The sequence below is a fragment of the Gossypium hirsutum genome, chromosome D03 (genome assembly GCF_007990345.1).
Source record: "Gossypium hirsutum isolate 1008001.06 chromosome D03, Gossypium_hirsutum_v2.1, whole genome shotgun sequence".
NCBI lineage: Eukaryota > Viridiplantae > Streptophyta > Magnoliopsida > Malvales > Malvaceae > Gossypium > Gossypium hirsutum.
In genome coordinates this window covers 3584781-3604958 of record NC_053439.1, presented here as the reverse complement: position 1 = coordinate 3604958, position 20178 = coordinate 3584781, and the positions used below count along the sequence as shown (strand labels likewise).

At 31.9% G+C, this 20178-nt stretch overlaps 2 protein-coding genes across 3 annotated transcripts; one reads left to right on the top strand and one right to left on the bottom strand.

Annotated features, from left to right (window-relative positions):
* Positions 1-2475: 2475 nt before the first annotated feature.
* Positions 2476-6292, top strand: LOC107950508 (leucine-rich repeat receptor-like serine/threonine-protein kinase BAM1). Of its 2 annotated transcripts, XM_016885364.2 has the most exons (3): positions 2596-5359; positions 5669-6148; positions 6241-6292. In XM_016885364.2, the coding sequence occupies exons 1-2, from the start codon at positions 2758-2760 to the stop codon at positions 6145-6147; spliced, it is 3081 nt and encodes a 1026-aa protein (XP_016740853.2). In that variant the 5' UTR covers positions 2596-2757; the 3' UTR covers position 6148; positions 6241-6292. The 2 variants fall into 2 exon arrangements, with proteins under 2 accessions (XP_016740852.2, XP_016740853.2); XM_016885363.2 differs by having other exon boundaries at positions 2476-5359; positions 5669-6292.
* Positions 6293-16206: 9914 nt separating this feature from the next.
* LOC107950511 (malate dehydrogenase, glyoxysomal) lies at positions 16207-19171 on the bottom strand. Its single transcript, XM_016885366.2, has 8 exons — positions 18622-19171; positions 17966-18280; positions 17557-17646; positions 17389-17472; positions 16955-16990; positions 16740-16829; positions 16540-16634; positions 16207-16465 (listed from the first exon to the last, which is right to left on the bottom strand). The coding sequence occupies exons 1-8, from the start codon at positions 18916-18918 to the stop codon at positions 16393-16395; spliced, it is 1080 nt and encodes a 359-aa protein (XP_016740855.1). The 5' UTR covers positions 18919-19171; the 3' UTR covers positions 16207-16392.
* Between the last annotated feature and the right edge of the window lie 1007 nt (positions 19172-20178).

Below are 20178 nucleotides of genomic sequence, written 5' to 3'. Positions count from 1 at the left end.
AAAACGCGTCTAGCTCAACGCGTTTCCCCCCGACGGTCACTTCCAACGACTATTTAAAATAATCGTTGCCCCCTCCCCCCAGGGTAAAAAAAAAAGCTATAAACCCCACACTTGCCAATTTCTCACATTTCTTTCTTAAATTTCTCGAATTCTCTCTTAAATTTTTACTAAAATTCTACTTCTATCTAAATTCTATTTTTTATTAATATTTTCCGGCTAGAAGTGTTTGTTTGAGTTTTCCTTAAAAACGACTCCAACTAGAAGCGTTTTATCAAAAACGACCCATTCCAATAATTTTTCAAAAATTCGACATATTTCTGTAATTTAAAAAAAACAGCTTTATTTGATAATTTAATCTGATTTTCTATTACCATTGATGCAGAACTTTGACCATAGATCAAGTTGCATTGAGCCTCTCACACATAAAATATATATATTTTTTAAATCAAAAGTTTTTTTTTACCAAAATTTGATTTTTAGATAGTATGATTTTTGTTATGCTCACAACTCTAAATTTTTATTGTTGTTTTTAAATATGCTAAATTAAAAAAATGGAAATATTATTAAAAATTAGAAAAAATCCGAAAAAAAATTAACATAAAATGAATTCAATTTCAATGTATCATTAAATTAAAAGAAAGTCAAGAATTGTTTAGAGTCGTGATTAAAATTTAAAGATTTTGTACGATAAATAAAACAAACTCAAAACATTATAATCGATTTTGATTTTTTGTATTTATATTTATTTCAATGGGATTTTGTTAATTTTCCAATTGAGTTTCATTCAACCAATTGATTTAATTTTAATAACACTAATTTTATGCATTTTTGTATTAATCTTGAAATTAGAAGTTAATAATTAGATATTTTTAGGTTTAAAAAAATAAAAGAATGAGATAATATTTAATATGTGATGACATGTGAGAATAAAAGAAAGTTTACTTTGGTTTATGGAATGAATAGAACAATAAATGCCCTAATAATTGTAAAAGGGTCAACCTCCACAACTGCTCTACATATATTTCTGCCTTTTCCAAAGAAAATACAAAAATCAGTCTTCCCATAATTACCAAAATCTTCCTTACCATCAATGCTGCTACCATCATAATTCTATTTTCATAAAATTTTTTGAAATCAGGGTACTCTATAGTTGGTAGCAGTGATTGATCCCCTCGTCATGGGTGTTTTTTGAATAGGTAAATGATTGGTTATGAAATGTGTTTTATTCTCATAGACAAAGATCGAACTCCCGACTTCATAGTTAAGGAATTAGGGAAGCAATCACCACACCTCATCTCATGATTAATTGTACTAAACATTCCCAAACTATGACATTCGTTCTAAATTAGTCCCCAAATTTCAAAATGTTCTAATTATATCCTGAACTATCAATGTTATTAGGTCCTTCCATTATTGAAACTATTAATTTAACTTTAAATGACATGTGAAAACTTATGTGACATATTTTAAAATGAAAGTTTTAAAGAAAGGTAAAATGTTATCGTATAACTTTTGATTAAAAACTAAAAATAAAGTAAAATTGAAAAAATAGAGTGAATGATAATTTCTGTAAAAACTTTGAAAACTTTTTCAATATTCATGTTTCACATAAGATTTAACATCTCATTTAACGGTTAAATTAACGATTTTAATAGCAGAATGTTTTAAAGTTTAAGGATAAATTTAGAATAAGAATAATGATTTAGGGATGGTTAGTACAATTAAGTCTTTATAAAACATCAACAATTTTTTGATATTGAACCAATTGAACTAAGAATCAATTGTTTTGACACATAAAAAATCGAATCATTTATTAATTATTACTTACAACATTTTAGTAATTATTACTGCATCTTCACAACGATTAAATCAAAATTCAATCGATTCAATCTTTCCAACCAAAATAGGATGTGAAACACTATTTATAACCATATAAACTACTCAATCACATCAATAATAATAAAAATAATAAATGGGTGACCAAATAAACTTTTTCAAATTTAAGTTGATTTATAAACCCTTATAAAATCCCACCCCCTCTACCTTTAATTTCTCAAGTTTTGGTCACCAATTTATTTATTTTATTAAATAAATTGTATATTCAAACTTGTACCTAATTTCCTTTTACCAACTTTGGCTTAAGCCTCATTGTTCTAATATTTGCTCTCCTTTTTTTCTTGTGTTTAATGATTTGAACTTTGATAGCTGGCTGGCTGACTAAAATAGTAAAAAGAGTGCTATTAATAATTTTTTTGATTCTATTTTGGGTCAAATAATTGGAATAATTTCAACAAGTTTGGAAATTTTAGCTTTGCTTAGATTTAGTACCTTCAAACCAAAATTCTCCTTCAATCATGCTTTACCTTTTAACATTTCCCATCTTCACCCTTCTTCTAAATAGAACAAAAAAAGGGTCTAATTATAAGGGTTAAAATACGCTTCAACTCCATGTATTCTTCATATATTTAGAATTCAGTCCATTTACTTTTATGTCTAGTAATTTAATTTAATTATTTTTAAAATTTTTAAATTTGTTAACATTTTATAAATTAAATCTTTTTGGAATAATGGAATTTGTCCAATGATTGTTAAAAAATACAGATATACCATTAAATTATAATTACAAATAAAGATAATATTAAAAAAAAACACATAATAAAATGACATCTCTGCTTACTTGCTTCACTCTTTTTATTCACTTTCTTTTCCATTTCCGTTTACACTTTCCCTTCCCTCCCAATTTCCATCACAGGGAAAATGAGGTTACTCCTCCTCCTCCTCTTCCTCCTTCTTCACATTTCCCACTCCTATGCCGCCGGCGCCGCCGCAAGAGCCGTTACGGAGCTTCGCGCACTTATCGCTGTTAAATCCTCCATTACCGACGACCCTCAATCTTACCTCTCCAACTGGAATGCAACCACTCCCCTTTGTTCATTCGCCGGAGTCACGTGCGATTTAACCGGTCGTCACGTGACATCCATCGATTTAACTAACTTCACTCTGTCCGGAACTCTTTCCCCCTCGCTTGCCCACCTCCGTTTCCTCCAAAACCTCTCCGTCGCCGCCAACGATCTTTACGGTCCTATCCCGACGGAGCTCGCCGTCCTATCCAATCTCCGTTACCTAAACCTTTCCAACAATGTTTTCAATGGTTCCTTTCCTACCCAGCTTTCCCAGCTGAAAAATCTACAGGTACTCGATTTATACAACAATAACATGACGGGGGAGTTGCCGGTTTCCGTCACGGAGCTTCCCAATTTGCGTCACTTGCATTTGGGAGGGAACTATTTCAGCGGTCAGATCCCGTCAAGTTACGGCCGTTGGGAGCATCTTGAATATTTAGCCGTTTCGGGTAACGAACTCAGCGGTAAAATCCCACCCGAAATCGGCAACCTAACGAAGCTGAAGCAGTTGTACATTGGCTACTTCAATAGTTTCGAAGGTGGTTTGCCGCCGGAGGTCGGGAACTTGTCGGAACTTGTTCGTTTTGACGCCGCTAACTGCATGTTATCCGGTGAAATACCGCCGGAGATCGGTAAGTTGCAGAGGCTCGACACTTTGTTCCTCCAGGTGAATGCACTGTCTGGCTCCTTAACTCCCGAGCTGGGAACCTTAAACAGCTTGAAATCCATGGATTTATCGAACAATATGTTTACCGGTGAGATTCCGGCGAGTTTCGCTCAGCTCAAAAACTTGACTCTTCTCAATCTTTTCAGAAACAAGCTCCACGGACAGATTCCTGACTTCATTGGTGAGTTGCCTGAGTTGGAGGTCTTACAGCTGTGGGAAAATAACTTCACCGGAAGCATTCCTCAGAAGTTGGGCAGTAACAAAAAGCTTCAAGTTCTAGATCTTTCGTCGAACAAGTTAACGGGGACTTTGCCGCCGGACATGTGCTCCGGCAACACGTTGCAAACGTTGATTACTTTGGGTAACTTCTTGCTTGGTCCAATCCCAGAATCGCTGGGGAAATGTGAGTCACTCAGTCGGATTCGTATGGGTGAAAATTATCTCAACGGGTCCATCCCTAAAGGCCTTTTGGGATTACCACAGCTTACACAAGTTGAGTTACAGGATAACTATCTAACAGGGGAGTTCCCGGTCACTGATTCTTCCATTTCCGTGAATCTCGGCCAAATCAGCTTATCCAACAACCAACTTTCTGGGGCTTTACCGGCTAGCGTCGGTAACTTTTCCGGTGTTCAAAAGCTTCTTCTCGATGGCAACAAGTTTTGGGGTCGAATCCCAGCTGAGATTGGGAAGTTGCAGCAACTTTCAAAGATTGATTTCAGTCATAACAAGTTTTCAGGATTGATCCCACCAGAAATTTGCAAATGCAAGCTGTTAACCTTTGTTGATCTTAGTCGAAACGAGCTTTCCGGTCAAATTCCGACTGAGATCACAAGTATGAGGATATTAAACTACCTGAATCTGTCGAGAAATCATCTCCTGGGTAGTATCCCTTCTTCAATATCCACTATGCAAAGCTTAACTTCCGTCGATTTCTCGTATAACAATCTCTCCGGTTTGGTTCCTGGCAGTGGTCAGTTTAGTTACTTCAACTACACCTCATTTTTGGGGAACCCGGAGCTGTGTGGTCCTTATTTGGGGCCTTGCAAAGATGGGGTTGCTAAAGGAACTCATGAAACTCATGTTAAAGGTGGACTCTCTGCATCTTTGAAGCTTTTGCTTGTAATAGGCCTGCTTGTCTTCTCCATCTTGTTCGCAGTCGCAGCTATAATCAAAGCACGGTCCTTGAAGAAAGCGAGCGATGCTCGGGCTTGGAAGTTAACCGCGTTCCAGCGCTTGGATTTCACTTGTGATGATGTTTTGGATTGTTTGAAGGAGGATAACATTATAGGCAAAGGAGGTGCTGGGATTGTGTACAAGGGATCCATGCCTAGTGGTGACCAGGTCGCCGTTAAAAGGTTACCGGCAATGAGCCGAGGGTCTTCCCATGATCATGGATTCAATGCTGAGATACAAACTCTGGGGAGGATTAGGCACAGGCATATTGTGAGACTGTTGGGTTTTTGCTCAAATCATGAAACCAATCTCTTGGTTTATGAATATATGCCTAATGGGAGTTTAGGAGAGGTTCTTCATGGGAAGAAAGGGGGTCATTTGCACTGGGATACCAGATACAAGATCGCGGTCGAGGCGGCTAAGGGACTATGCTACCTTCATCATGATTGTTCCCCTTTGATAGTCCACCGGGATGTGAAATCGAACAATATCCTCCTCGACTCGGAGTTTGAAGCTCATGTTGCTGATTTTGGCCTTGCTAAATTCTTGCAAGATTCTGGCACTTCCGAATGCATGTCCGCCGTAGCTGGTTCATACGGTTACATAGCTCCAGGTATATACCTTCTTTTTAACAAAAGGGTTCAAAGAACTTGATGTTTCATTTGACTTAAACATTTGCGATTGGATCATGCATGAAGCATTAATACCTACCAATAATTTCCTCTGGACTTCGGTTTTGACTTTGTTTTACCATGATTTGGTGCTATTGAAGTTCATATTTTCATCATTTCAATCAATATATGCAGCTTTCCAAGTACATCAATTTAGTTATAGTTTGACCAACCGGATTTCGGTGGTTCCAACTGTCCAGTAGTAATTTCCCTTAGAATTTCATGTAATTCCTCTGTACTTTTTTTTGCAGAATACGCCTACACACTGAAGGTAGACGAGAAGAGTGACGTGTATAGCTTTGGTGTAGTCCTGTTAGAACTAGTCTGTGGCAGAAAACCAGTAGGGGAGTTCGGTGACGGAGTCGATATCGTTCAATGGGTTCGAAAAATGACAGACTCAAGCAAAGAAAGTGTCCTCAAAGTCCTTGATCCCAGATTCCCATCAGTTCCTCTCCAGGAAGTGATGCACGTATTCTACGTCGCCATGCTTTGTGTCGAAGAACAAGCTGTAGAGCGACCGACGATGAGGGAAGTGGTTCAAATCCTAACCGAACTCCCAAAACCACCAAACTCGAAACAGGGAGACACCACAATCAATGAGCCCCCAACATCACCATCACCAGACACAACTCTAGACTCACCTACAACAACAATCACAAAGGACCCAAAAGACGAGCAACAACAGCCCCCAGCACCTAAATCAACACCACCTGATCTTCTTAGCATTTAAGGTTGGGTTGTAGTTTTATTACTACTTTCTGTTCTTTTGCTCTAACTTTAAGGTGTTTAAATGTTTGATGCTTTTTTGTTTTGTTTTGTACAGTAGGATTGGTGGGCAGGTATTTTGTTTTATAAAAAAAGCTATTTTTCTTTCATCATGCTGTACTGCGGTCTGCAAATGCTCTGCTGCTGCTTTTTTTTTTCCCTTCTGTTTTATCAGTTTATGAAACAGCTGTTTTAAATGTTAAAAGCTCTATATAAAAAAATTCAAGCTCCCCTGTCAAATATCCAGGGAAATGTGCCAATGGTTTTAAGGAATTTTTGGAAGCAGCAGTGTGAAAATATTGAGATGAGACCCAATTGGAATTTTTGGGGTTTATCGAAAACTAAAGTGAAATATTAATGGCTTTTATTTAAAGGGTTATGTTAGGTATAATGTAAAATTTGGTCTTCAACGTTTATATTTTTTATCAATTTAACCCATATTTTATTTTGACAGTGAACTTTTCAAAAAGAATCAAATTATTATTTTTAACGGAAATGCTGATAAAAACTTTAAATATTTAAACATGGCAACATGTGTTCCACATATACTTCATAATATTTTTTTTTATGATTTTTAAATTATTTGTTGACATAAATATAAGGTAAATAGTGTCTTACCAGCATAAAATACACGTGGGCTGCTACGCTAACATCATTAAAATATTAATATTTTAGTTAGTATTTCTGTCTAAAAAAAAACATTTTGATTTTTTTCTTGAACAATCTCTTTAGAGGTTCTGATAATATCTGGCTATTTTTTAACACAATGCCTAGAACGTCCCTCCTCAACCCGTAAATAGGAGGATAATGCGCTTCAGTGTACTCGAATCCACGTCCTACTATATTAGCTACAATGCCTATGCCAATCGAGCTAAAGACTCAATCGACAAATTTTGATTTTTTTTAAATGCAGTCAAATAAGAATTTACGTTAAAAATAATTTTGTTCTGTAAATAGTACCACAAAACTGTCTATTTTTTTGTAGTTGGGTATTCACACATCACACATGGCACATGTCATGCAACTTCTAAATCGCATGCAAATGCTTTGTTTTATCTTTATTTTTAGTTTGTATTGTAACCTATTTTGCTGTATTGTCGTTTTTGTTGTTTGCTGCACAAATGATTTTTAAATATATTGGATAATGACATTATATTTTTATTTTATATAAATTTTTTGAAAAAAAAATACTGAACAAGATAATTAAGTATATAATTAATTTTCACGTATCGTCAAAATTGTTAAGTTGATATTATTTAAAATAATATAAAATGTTATATTAATAAAATTAATGGTAAGAAAGAAATTAAAAATAAAATTAAGTGAATTTAATTTAATTTTTTTGATAATGCGCCATCATCTAATTCATTGATAATACATAAAATTATACATTATCGAGACATCAAATATAAATCTTATGTTAAATCCTTAACCAATATCTCGTAGACTCTAATTAATCGGATCATTAATCGAATTGCCACATACCTAAAATTAAAAGAGTGAAGCTAATTTAGTTAATTTTGATTCGGATTTGAAAGCTAAACTTAATTAATTCATTTCCAAAACTAATTTGATTTTATCATAAGAAATTAATAATTCGAAATTTTCAATTCAAAACAACATATAATTAGAACTAGAAATTACTTAAAACCGAAATGACCAAAACAAATAAAAAAACCCGAAAAAAGTTGACTGAAAATCTTGAGTGACTTAAATTTGAGACAATCCAAATTAAAATCCAATTTAACCTAAGCCGAATTAACTTGACCCTAAACCAACTCAACCCATTGCCTTCATAACATTCATCTTTTTGTTCTGAGTTAATTGCACCAGGCATCTTTAAACTATGACTTTCACTTTAATTGATCTTTAAATTTTAAAATATTTTAATTACATCCTTAAACTATCAATATTATATTAATTAAGTCCTTTCGTTATTAAAAGCATTAATATAATTGTTAAATAATACTTCAAATCTTATATAGCTAAAGTTAAAATGAATAATTCAAAGAAAACTAGAACCTTGTTGCATAAAATTTAAAAGTAAAAGTGGGGAAAAGAAATAGTGAATGGTAAAGCTTCTGTGAAAGTTTTGAAAACCTCTAAACTAAGATTTTCAAAGCATCCATTTTCAGAATATTTTTTTTCTTAAGTTTTAAGGTATCATTTAACAGTTAAATTAATGATTTTCATAACAAAAGAACCTAATCGATCTAACCTCAACAGTTTAAGAATATAATTAGAATGATTTGAAATCTAAGAGCCAATTTAGAATAAGTGTCATAATTGAAAGATGTTTGGGGCAATTAACCCTTTTGTTTTAAATGACTCCAATTAATGAAGAAAATTGATGTTATCTCACAATAATTGGACTTTCTAACTATTGTTTGCTATTGATTTTCTTAAAATGGATATTTGAAAAAATTATTATACTTGGTAACCTTAATTTTTAAATAGGAGGAAAATATACATTTAAATAAGTTTGAACTCATAATTCTTTTATTCTTTTATTGCTACAATTATAATGAAATCTCTCGAGTTAAGATTCAATTAACAGTTTAATAATAATTAAATTATCCATATATATATTTCACACATGATGAAATTTAATTCATAATAAAATTTAAATTAAAAATTCGTACATACGTATAATAAAATTCGAATTTAAACATTCAAAATCTTACTATTCGGATCTAACATTGCGAAAACTTGTGATTAATTAATTAATTACATAGGTTTTTTAATAAAATTATTATATAGTTGTTGATTGTATTGTATGTATATATTAGTCGCATGGAAGGTCAAATCTAGGTAATAAACATGGAGAAGATTGGATTGGAATGGCATTTTTCGTTTTTTGGAATCTCAAAAGATTTTGATTGATGGGATTAATTAATTTGATGGGTTTTATCTTCTTTCAATTAAGCATTCTTAACCCAAATTTTCGCAATGGCATTTTCCAAATTCAACAATGGAAATGATGGATTAGTAGCCGTAAATGAGTAGAATAATATATTTTAGATTTAAGTTGGTATGATGGTTAATGTCGAAGATCAAAGAAGAAAGATATTTGAATTTTAATTTGTAAATTTATGACATTCAAAGTTATTTTATTAAAAAAAACTAAACTAGAGAAAAAAAAGAAGAAAAAAAGATATTTCAATTGGTGTAGACGATGTTAATAGAGAAAACCATAGAACGACGAATTTAACAGTCCGGTAACTTAAATAAAAACTTTCGAATAATTTAGTGATCATTTTGTAACTTTTGAAGTTGAGTGACGAAAACGTAACTTACTAATAGTTATTCTTTTTAACACTTCAACTTATTAATAGAACTTACTAATAGTTTAGTGACATTTAATTTACTCTAATATAAATTCAATATTTATTTATGGTTGAATTTTGCAACCCGTGTTTTTTTTTAATAAAATTGAATCTCTCTATTTTTAACTTTAAAAAAATAGTTCATTTATTATTCAATAGCTGAAGTTCAAATAATAACACAATTAATAAGTTTTGTGGTATTTTTTTAAAATAAAAAACAAAAGTATCGACTTTTACTATGCTTCTTAGAAACATTACTAAAGAATTTTATAACCTCAACTTTTGAAACAAAAATCCTATAACCCTAGATTTAACCTTTTTATTTGCTTATTAACTTTCCATGCGTGTAATATCGACCACGTGAGTAATTTTTTTCATTTTGAAAATACCAAATAATCTAATTCAAATGATTGTATTATCGATATTCAATTTGATCTCAATTATTAAATCAAAAGAGAAAAAACACTAAATTCTCGAGGATTAAAAAGCAAATGGACTAAATTTCAAAAGTGCGGAAGTAGAAAAATTTTGAACAGAATTAAACATTTATCTGAACTATATTAAAATAATCAATTGGTATAATGCACAATCAATAAATTTACTTAAAAAGTTTCACAAAAATTATATTTAAAAAACAATGTAATGTATTTTAAAATTTTAAAAATATTTTTTTTTCACGTAAAATAATTTATTCTATTTTCGACCATGCATTATTGTTTGAAATTTTAAATCCAAAGCATGTCAATATGTTGTCGGACATTCTGATTGACAATTTTTTAAAGAAAATAATTTGACATTATATTGTTTTTTAATTAGGAAGTACCTTTCTTTCTTTCTTTATTTTTTTTTTTTTGCTTTCATCATTCATATTTCTTTTTTAATTTCCTTTTCCTTTCCTTTCTATGAGGGAAGTTGTGATCGGAATAGTAAAGTTAAGGGTGAGTTTGGATACACGGTGCATTTACTTGTAGTTAATATAAAAATAACAGTGATGGTGAAATTAAATATTGTAGTTTGAGACAAAAAGTAAATTAAACACACTATACCGTTTATCCAAACCTGCACTAAAACTAATAATAAAATATATATTTAGTTAATAAAAAAATGAAAAATTGAAACTATCATTAAAATTTTTATGAAATATAAAAAAAATGTGAAAACTATGCATATTATTATTTATGTTTTGTTTGTTATTATTAATGAATGTCCACTCCAACATAATAATATTAAGCTATATACCTATAATATTGTCCAAAATCCAAAGGGCAGGATGACCCTATTTTTGTAACATTGGAGACCCACCCAATGACTTGAAGTTGAAGGACTTCAATTTTAATTTCATAGTAGTGGCATGATACTACCTCATATGCCCCATTCAAAGAGGAAAGCTAACATTTAATAAAGCCTTCACCATTTGTGGCAAAGTTGGTGGGATTTTGCTATATAATCTATCCAAATCAACATTTTAATTGAAACAGCTAAACATGATTTAACTACTTGGATTAATTAATGATAAACTAAATTTGAGCATAATAAAAGAACCAAAATCATAATTTGACCATTTACTACGCAAATAAGGAGACAGAGTTATCATATATGCTTAAACTCGAATTTTAGGCATTAGATTTTTTTTTTTAAAGTGATTGCACGAAATATCAAAAAATAAACTCGAAATTCATCTCCCACTTCCTTTCATACATGTGCTTTTGCATGTTTTGTCAATTTTGTGATTCAAAATTTCTCTGGTTTCCCCTTCTGATGTTGCATAAATGTGAGCATATGGTCCCTTCTCATTTAGGGTTCTTGACAGGTGAAGGGAAAATACAACAAGAAGGACAAAAAAGAAAAGCCCTCAAATAATAAATTATATCACTAATCGGTCCTTCCATAGATCTTCTTATATGTTAAAGGTACAAAGTTGTAATTTTTTTGGGGGGTCCTTAGATATCTATTCAAGGATCTTATACTGTCGGTTTGGGTCTGAATTAGGCAATTTAGCACATTGAATGTAGGGTTAACCACTAAATAATTGGCAACTTAATGAGTGGACATCAATGTTCAAAACCTAATACAACCTACTCAACATGTCACTTTAAACCAACATTATCTTCACCTTCCATTTTTCATTCTTTTATCTACATTCACAATTAACATACCTTTCATTTTATTATTTTACTTAGAGCTCCAAAAATATCAAGAACGAGCCTGCAATGTATAAATAAAAAAATTGATAATCGAAATATATATCCACGCCTAAACCAAAACAAATCTGAATAGACCTGCACATATTTATTCAAGAGAATTGAAATGTATATGTATATATATATATAAAGAGATTATTAACTACATAAATATTTTTTTTATAAAATTTATTTCTTTTTTCTTGTGAAGGGAATGTTCAATGATTGCGGTCGAATAGTAGAAACCTTAACAAAGAAGAAAAATTCAAAAGAAAATAGATTTTATTATTATTGCTCAATGATTGATGAGGAAGTGAGAAAATATTAAATGAAAAAGAGAAAAAAAAACAAATAGAAAGGACAAAATATATGGAATGGAGAGCAGAAAAATGAGGTAAATATGATAAGGTGGAATAATATGGGATGCATGTGTTTCAGGATTCTTGTGAATAGGGATTTTAATTGCATACTATCAACAATCAATTGCATTAAATAAATATAAATTTCAAAAAGAAATATCATTCAAATTTTAATTTAATTAATTCATATATGTTCTTTTCAAAAATAATATTCGATAACTCAAATACTTGAAAGTTAATAAAGACATAAGTAAAATTGCACCTTTAATTTTGCTCGTAAGGATTGATATCTGTAACCCATTTTCTTTCTCGTAACGTAAATTAAGTCGAAATAATTTTCATGTGCATGCATCCGACAGGGGTGGGGGCACCCAACCCAGCAAAGGGACTGGTTTTTTTCTTAGCAACTTCGATCTTGTCTTTATTTTCTTACATTGGGATCCAGTACTGCATCCTTCTAAGACTATAGATTATAGATTAAAATTCAAACGATGATAAAAAAAAAGAATTAGAAAAAATAATTATTTTGTTGTGATATTTTAAGACTAAATGATGTAAGATGAAAGCTGTGAAAAAATCCATGTGTGTTGTCTCCATCTTCCTTTTCTTTTTTGCCTTCCAATACTATCTTTAGCAATGGTGAGCACTCATCAGATTAAAAATGAATTGGGACACCATAATTTCCCACTAATATATGCCATTCTTCAATTATGGGGATCCAATGTTTATTTTGATTTGCCCCTATCTTATCCAATTATTAGGATATATATTTCTCTCTTTTTCTTTTTTTACTCATCATTTTTTTTACTTAGAGAACAAAAAAAATTTAGGGTTATGTTTTTAAAGTTGTAACTTTTTAAAATTTAGTGAATAAACGTAAAAAAAGGGTTTGTATTTGATACTTTGGTAATGAGTAAATTTATATACTATCAACAAGAGCTTAGCTAGGGACAGATAAAAGCCTCAACCCCTTGATTAAATGAAATAATAGCAGTTTTGATCCTCCCAATTATTAATAATTCGATTTAAAATATTTTAAAATAAAACTTTGAACTTCCTCCCTCAAAATTCCTAATCTTATTTCAGCCCTCTCAATACCAAATTCAACCATATTAACATACATCATCAGTAAATACTTGTTATGTTTTTATAAAAATAATTGAGGTACAAACAAATTAAAAATGAGAGCAACTAGGGTTTATGTATATATATGTATGTAGTCCATGTTAGGGGCTATAGAGAATTAAGAGGCAAAGAACTATATTGGTTTTGGAATGAAAAAATTGGTACAAACTGCAATAAAAGCTGAAATTAGGGGAAGAAAAAGCTAAAGTCCACAATGTAGGTAAAGGACTTGATTAATACAACAAACATAGATGTTTGTGGGAACCCATGTTTTTTTTTTCAGCATCTGGCTTTAAATTTTGTGACATTGAAGTTAGGGTTTTCTGACATCTTTAGCCTCATTTAAGAATTTATGATATAAAATTTCATTTAATTCTTTTTTTCATCAATTAATTTGGGGTACCATTCTAGGCCAATGCCCACATGCCTTCATTTATTGCTATTATTTTGTTCTTTCATCATTTGTGGTTCTCTTGGTTACTTCCCCAACTTTTTAGGTACAATAAATATACCATTCCTTAAGCTAATTTATTGTGCTTATCCATATTCTCACCTATATCTTAATATATCTTAAATAACATAAATAAAATTTTTATTTGAGCTTAAATTTAGCACGTTTAAATTTGAACGAGATCTTTAAAAGTTTGAAATCGTTAAATAAAGATCATAATTGATATTAATACATGAATTGGTACTGAAGTTTGATATCTTTTGTCTAATGTGGTACTCATCATTTTTTGATCCAATGTGGTACCCACATTTGAAAAAAGTTATACATTTTGATACCTGAAAGTAACAACATTAATTTTGTGTTTAATTCGAGTTTCATAGCTGATTTGATGAAAATTTAAAATTAGCTAATAATATTAGCAATTAGCATTTATCACATCAACCCTAAAATTCGAGATAAATCACATGCACATTCACAATTAATACTAAACTTATTCTATTAACAAAATCATGAAAAATTCAAACCTAATAATAATACTAATTACCTTTCATCAAATCAACCCTAAAACCTAAATTGAACACTAATAAATTACACCATTATCTTTAAGTACCAAAATATTTATCAAATACAAATAATAGATTAAAAAAGAAAAACACAAGTACCAAATTATATATTGCTCCTTTTTATAACAATATTCTCTCCATGAATTTGTAATGTACAAGTACTTTAACTTACCTACAAGATTGAAATCATAAGGTCTTTGATATCTATGTTCAAGTAGTAAATTCTCAACAGTGCATTATAGTGATTAGTTTTACTGATAATTATTCAAAATGCGCTAATTTACTTGTACTTATTAAAGAAACACACATATGCATGGATAGATTGATTGCTGGCCTCCCCTAAAAATAACCACTCCCACTTTCCATCCAATAATTAAGACACTGTTTCACTGCAAATCACACACACACACACATAAAAGAAAAGAAAAACAAAAGGATAGACATGACAAGACCTTTCACGTTCATAACTTTTGAAAAATCAACAAAGAGAAAAGTGGAACCCTACTCTAGTGAACAAAATAGACTGTAAAAGGAGAATGAAAAAGGAAAGAAAGAAAATTGCATTAAGTGGACTTTAGCTCAAACCTGTCTAGCATATCTAGAAAACAAAGTTTGGCCTATAGTGCAATATTAAGAAGCATATGCATGTGTTTAGGAATTAGAAATAAGATTAATATAAGATTATGGAAAATTAAATAATGTGATAATTTGTGGACAATATCATATAAAGAATAACTTAGTGTGTCTAAAAAGGATGTGGGGGCAGGGGGGAAATACTTTATCTTCAATATAGTTCATATATTACATGGATGATATTCCATTAAAGAAACTTTTAAACCTTAAGTCCACTCCACTAGTTTAATTTATATATAGTATTTCAAACCTGCTCCCCTCGTACTTTTCAGTAAAAAGATCGAAAAAGGTAAATTTCATAAAAAAAAATATACATTAACAGATAATGTAACAGATATTTTCATGGAAAAACTTGTGGGGTAGAAAAAAGAATACCTTTTGGCAGTGAATTTGAAAAAGGAATAAACTTGATGAAACAAATTAAAAAATAAAAAGAACAATGTAATGTTTCATGGGGCCATCTTTATAGATTCCTATTAATTACTTCAACTTAATCTTTGGTTCTTACAATATAATTAGAAGCATTATCTTGTTAAAATGGTATCAAACAATTACAATCATACTAAATAGAGACATGACAATCTTAAGAATTCACTATGAAAATTGAGGAAAGAAATTTATATTAATAATATATTCGTAGAAACCATTAGAATCAAAGCTTCAAAAATAAATAAAGTAGCACTAAATGCAAATAGCTATCATGTGAGCTTTTATATGGCACCCTACTAGGAAAGGCAGAGCAATTTCTGGCACTCACGTAGCCCTTATTCTCTTTTTTCTTTTGTCTTCTTTTCTTAGATAAAGAACTGAAGAAAAGGGGCTTTTTACATTTGCTTTGCAAAAGAGGTAATCATTTATGTTTGGTTAAGCTTGTAAATTTAGAATCTTTCTCAGCTTTTTAATTAAAAAAAGGATTAAAAGAAAGTAAAAAATGAAACATGCAAGTAAACTCTTAGTTTACATATGGGCCAAAAAATGTGCCAAAAATTGGACAGAATACCCCCATTTGATTGGTTCATTTATGTTTTAGAAATTTCAGGCCCAAAGCATATAGGATGTTGACTCACCCCAGTTACTTCTTGGCTTGGCTATGTAGAGCAGTAAAGGACCAAGATTTTTCACCAAGGTGAAAGGGCAGTAACGGCTGGAGTTTACTGCTGAAGAATAATCCAAGCAGACAGGCTGTTTACATTTAGAACCAAAGGATTTAAGCACCCCTTGATTTGATGAGAGCATAACTATCAATTGAGTAACACGGAATAGGTTTGAGTATTTCAGGAGAGACTCAACCAACTAACATTCCGTGCTCCGAGTGTAAGGGACGCTTTGCTCGATTTAACTTATTCTGTTTGATTATATTAGAATAAGAAATGAAATAAATGAAAAGTTTACAAACCATTTCTTCTATTTATTACATGAATCTTTTACCATGGTCCATATTTGCCATGTTGGGTCACATCTAGGAACCCCATGACTAAGGGTTTATGTAGAACAAAAGAGGAGAGTTACCCCTTATTCTTACAAACTTTGGTTATCAGAGAAAAGGTAGATTTGGGGGTATTGGAGTACCTATTCATTTCTTGACAAAGGCAACCCCCTTCTCAATGCTAGTTTCTAGTTCTTTCTTCGCCTTCTCCAAGCCAACCCTGTTGATTATCATTTATGTTAAATTTAGATAGGGACAAATTATATATATTGCATGTTAGTTCGAAACGCATACCTCTCATACTCATTTAGTGGGCCAAGAGGGTATATTTCCTCAACTCCGCAACGACCGAGTCTTACCTTGGATGCGAAGAAGGGCAATTCAGTCACCTAGAAGGAAGTGTATTAGTCGTTACTATAAGCTTAAAAGAAAGAATAAGGAAGGGGGACGGCGCAACAGGGAGAGCTTTTACTGTAAAGACACAGATAACATACATGAGAAGCCACAAATGCACATCGAACAATGTCAGCATCTCCTCTTAAGCCCCGAAGACATGCATCGGCAAATTGAACCGCAGCATATGCCTGCACTTTTGTTTATGTGTTTCAATATGCATTCAGAACCAGCCTATAGCCTAAAACCATGTCTTACATAGGAACAAACAAAATCAGTACTTAGTGGTGGAGAGAGAGAGAGAGAAGTAACTAACCATCGATAATGTTGCAGACCCAGCACCAGCCTTTGCCTGCAAGAAGTTACAAATTATGATTACTCACCAGCCGTCCAGCATGTAAACACCATGACGGTAACAATATGCAAGAACATATCAAATAAGTTTTCAAGAACCAAGGAATGATGGTGCATTCTAACATGAACAACAAGTGAATATGTTGGTAAAACTAAGGGAACCGTGCAGCATAGTCAGCTTGATTATTTATTAAACTTAACTAACATGAGTCCCATGGATCATAGTGTACTTTTGAGGTATATTAGCCAGATGTGCTCTACAGGTGCAAAATTGTGATTTGCTCAACATTTTGTCTGAACTAACATAAGTCCCATAGATTTGATTACTTTTAGTTCACCATAAGGTTTCCAGCTATCGGAGTTTTCAGTCTAGAAATCAAAACATAAATGCTTTACCTCAACGACTTCTGTACCACCATTCTGAATGCGGTTTGTCAGATAATCGATTTCTTTTTGGGTGAAAGAGCATGGAGGCTTAACCTGTATAAAGGGAACGGTGAGCTCTTACATAGAATGTTCTTTTTAATACAAAATTGTTTGAATTGAAAACAAGTACTTTTCAACCTGAGATAGAAGAGGTAAAATAGTAATCCCTGCATGTCCCCCAATAACTGGAACATCAACCTCCCGCGGATCAAGACCCATGACTTCCGCCTATAAAGAAACCAAACTAATGAGGGCAAAAATTACAAGAGAACATCAGAAATGAACATTAGTAACAGTTTATCCCACCATAGATTATACAGTTTCCATTATAGGCATATACGATACATATACTATTTTGGAAAAAAACAGATCCATCAATGTCTATCAGAATCCAGATTTGGTTCATTACCAGTGAAGAAGAAAATACATTAAAGGCAAGCATTATGATTACCATACAAAGGAAACCTATTCAACGTTGTGTGGGAAAATCCAGAGTTGGCTAATTAACAACAAAGAATGATAAACCAATGGCAAGTTTTGTAGTTACCACAAACGTATTGGCTCTCACAACATCAAGCATTGTGACTCCCAGAAGTCGGTTTGGATCAAAGGTGCCAGCTTTCTTGAAAACTTCTGCGGCGATCGGAACGGTGGAATTAACAGGATTACTAATCAAATTGATAATAGCATTGGGACAGCACTTAGCTATTCCCTCACACAGTGTCTTAACAATTCCAGCATTGATGTTGAAAAGATCATCCCTTGTCATTCCAGGTTTCCTAGGAACTCCAGCTGGAATAATTACAAGGTCCATTCCTGTTAGAGCCTCCTCCAATTGCTGTTGCCCCAGAAATCCACGAACCTAAAAAATTCAACAACATTACTAAGAAAAACCATAATTCTTATATATGGATTATATTAATCAAGCATAAAACTTGTGGGGTAAAGTTGTCAGCTTCATTGCCTATTGGTTTCAAGGTTGAATTTTGATGCTTTGTTATCTTAACTACAGCTTGATCATAATTCTATCTTGATTCCCATTCAACAACATGAAATTCAACTCAACAAGCAAGAACAACCCAGAAATACTCTTAAGTCTACCAATTCCATTTCCACCACTAATTAGAACTTATATATGGATTTCAATTTTCAATCAATAAAGAAATTCTTACGTAAAAGGGAACTTGAAAAACACTAGCATACCACAGCTCCAGTATCCATGTGGCTAATATCAGCAGTAACACCAGGAGTGTTAACCACATCATAAAGATGAAGAACAGAAACCAAAGGGTTCATCTTCATCAACAATGATAACGGTTGCCCTATCCCACCTGCCGCTCCCAAAATCGCCACCTTGAAACCAGTTGACCCACCTTCGGCTCGGCAGTCAGCTCGACCCAAACCCGAACTACCCTCCATGTGGGAAAAACTGGGTGGGTTGAGATGAGCCGAGATTGTTGCAATTCGTTGGTTGACTCGAGAATTATTGGTCTCCTGCATATTGAATGCCCTGTTTTTAAAAGGATTGGAGGTGAAATGAGTGATGGGATTTCTTCAAATTGCTTCGAGTTTATAAATTGATGGAGTGTTTTGTGTTTTTGGTTGCAGAAATGGATTGCTGAATTGGGAAACGTGTAAAGCTATCTTATCTTGAACTGCACATTCCCAGAAAAAAATTAAAAATTTTGGTTTTGGAAGCAGTGGGAATTCTGTTAGAACTTTCCCCACTTCTACGAATCTCTTCTTATGTCAAATCTCAAATCATCCACCGATTTATTTCTTATGAACTCGTTAGGCCCGATTTAGACAAGGAATGCATGTACTTCTCGAAGCCCAAGAAAACCCTTTAGGGCTTCAGGCTCAAATTTCTTCTTTTTGATAGCGGTGGAAGGGGTCATGGTTATCTAAATCCAATCAATCCATCGGATCAATAATTAAAAAATTAATTTTTAAGAACTTTTGTGATATAATTTAAACTTGCACCACTTAAGAGTTTGATGAGAGTTTTAGTTAATGCTTCATATGAGTTAAGATAGTTCAATTTTTTCTAAAATGTTATTTGAAGTTAATTACACCAGATATCCCTAGACTATGACTCTTGTTTTAAATTAGTCCCTAAACTTTAATATGTTCTCATTACATTCCTAAACTATTGATATTATATCAACTAGGTCCTTTCGCTATTAAAATTATTAAATTAACCGATAAATGATACATCAAATCTTATATAGCTAAATTTAAAATGAATAAATAGAACGTTGTTGAATAACTTTTAAAAGTAAAAATTAAAAATAAAGTAAACTGAAAAAATAGTACATGGTAAAATTTTTGTAAAAGTTTTGAATACCATAAAATTAAGATTTTCAAACATCTATTTTTGCAATATTCATTTTTCTTAAAATTTTCATTTTAAATTATGTTAGATAAATTCTGACGTGTCATTTAACAGTTAAATTAACAAATTTAATAATGAAGGGACCTAATTGATATAACATCAATAGTTTAGAGATGTAGTTAGAATATTTTGAAGTTTAAGACTAATTTAAAAATAATTCTATTTTTTTATGTATTGATTTCTCATATTAATTTTAAATATATGTTTTTAAAAACAAGTGGTCAGGAAAAAGTAGTAGTAGACTTCTTTCCCAATTATTCGGACTGAGTTCAAATCTTAGAATCATCACTAGTTTGAACAAAATTAAACTTAGACCGTAAAACTGGTAAAAATACATGTAATTATACAAAAATAAATAAATAAAA

What these genes read in the sequence shown, in the direction of transcription:
- LOC107950511 (XM_016885366.2), bottom strand. Translation starts at nt 18,918, where the DNA reads ATGCAGGAGACCAATAATTCTCGAGTCAACCAACGAATTGCAACAATC. An exon ending in TGAGAGCCAATACGTTTGTG is followed by an intron (nt 17,647 to 17,965) that starts GTAACTACAAAA and finishes GTTTCTTTATAG; the next exon opens with GCGGAAGTCATGGGTCTTGA. An exon ending in TTTTACCTCTTCTATCTCAG is followed by an intron (nt 17,473 to 17,556) that starts GTTGAAAAGTAC and finishes CCCTTTATACAG; the next exon opens with GTTAAGCCTCCATGCTCTTT.
- LOC107950508 (XM_016885363.2), top strand. Translation starts at nt 2,758, where the DNA reads ATGAGGTTACTCCTCCTCCTCCTCTTCCTCCTTCTTCACATTTCCCAC. An exon ending in ATACGGTTACATAGCTCCAG is followed by an intron (nt 5,360 to 5,668) that starts GTATATACCTTC and finishes TTTTTTTTGCAG; the next exon opens with AATACGCCTACACACTGAAG.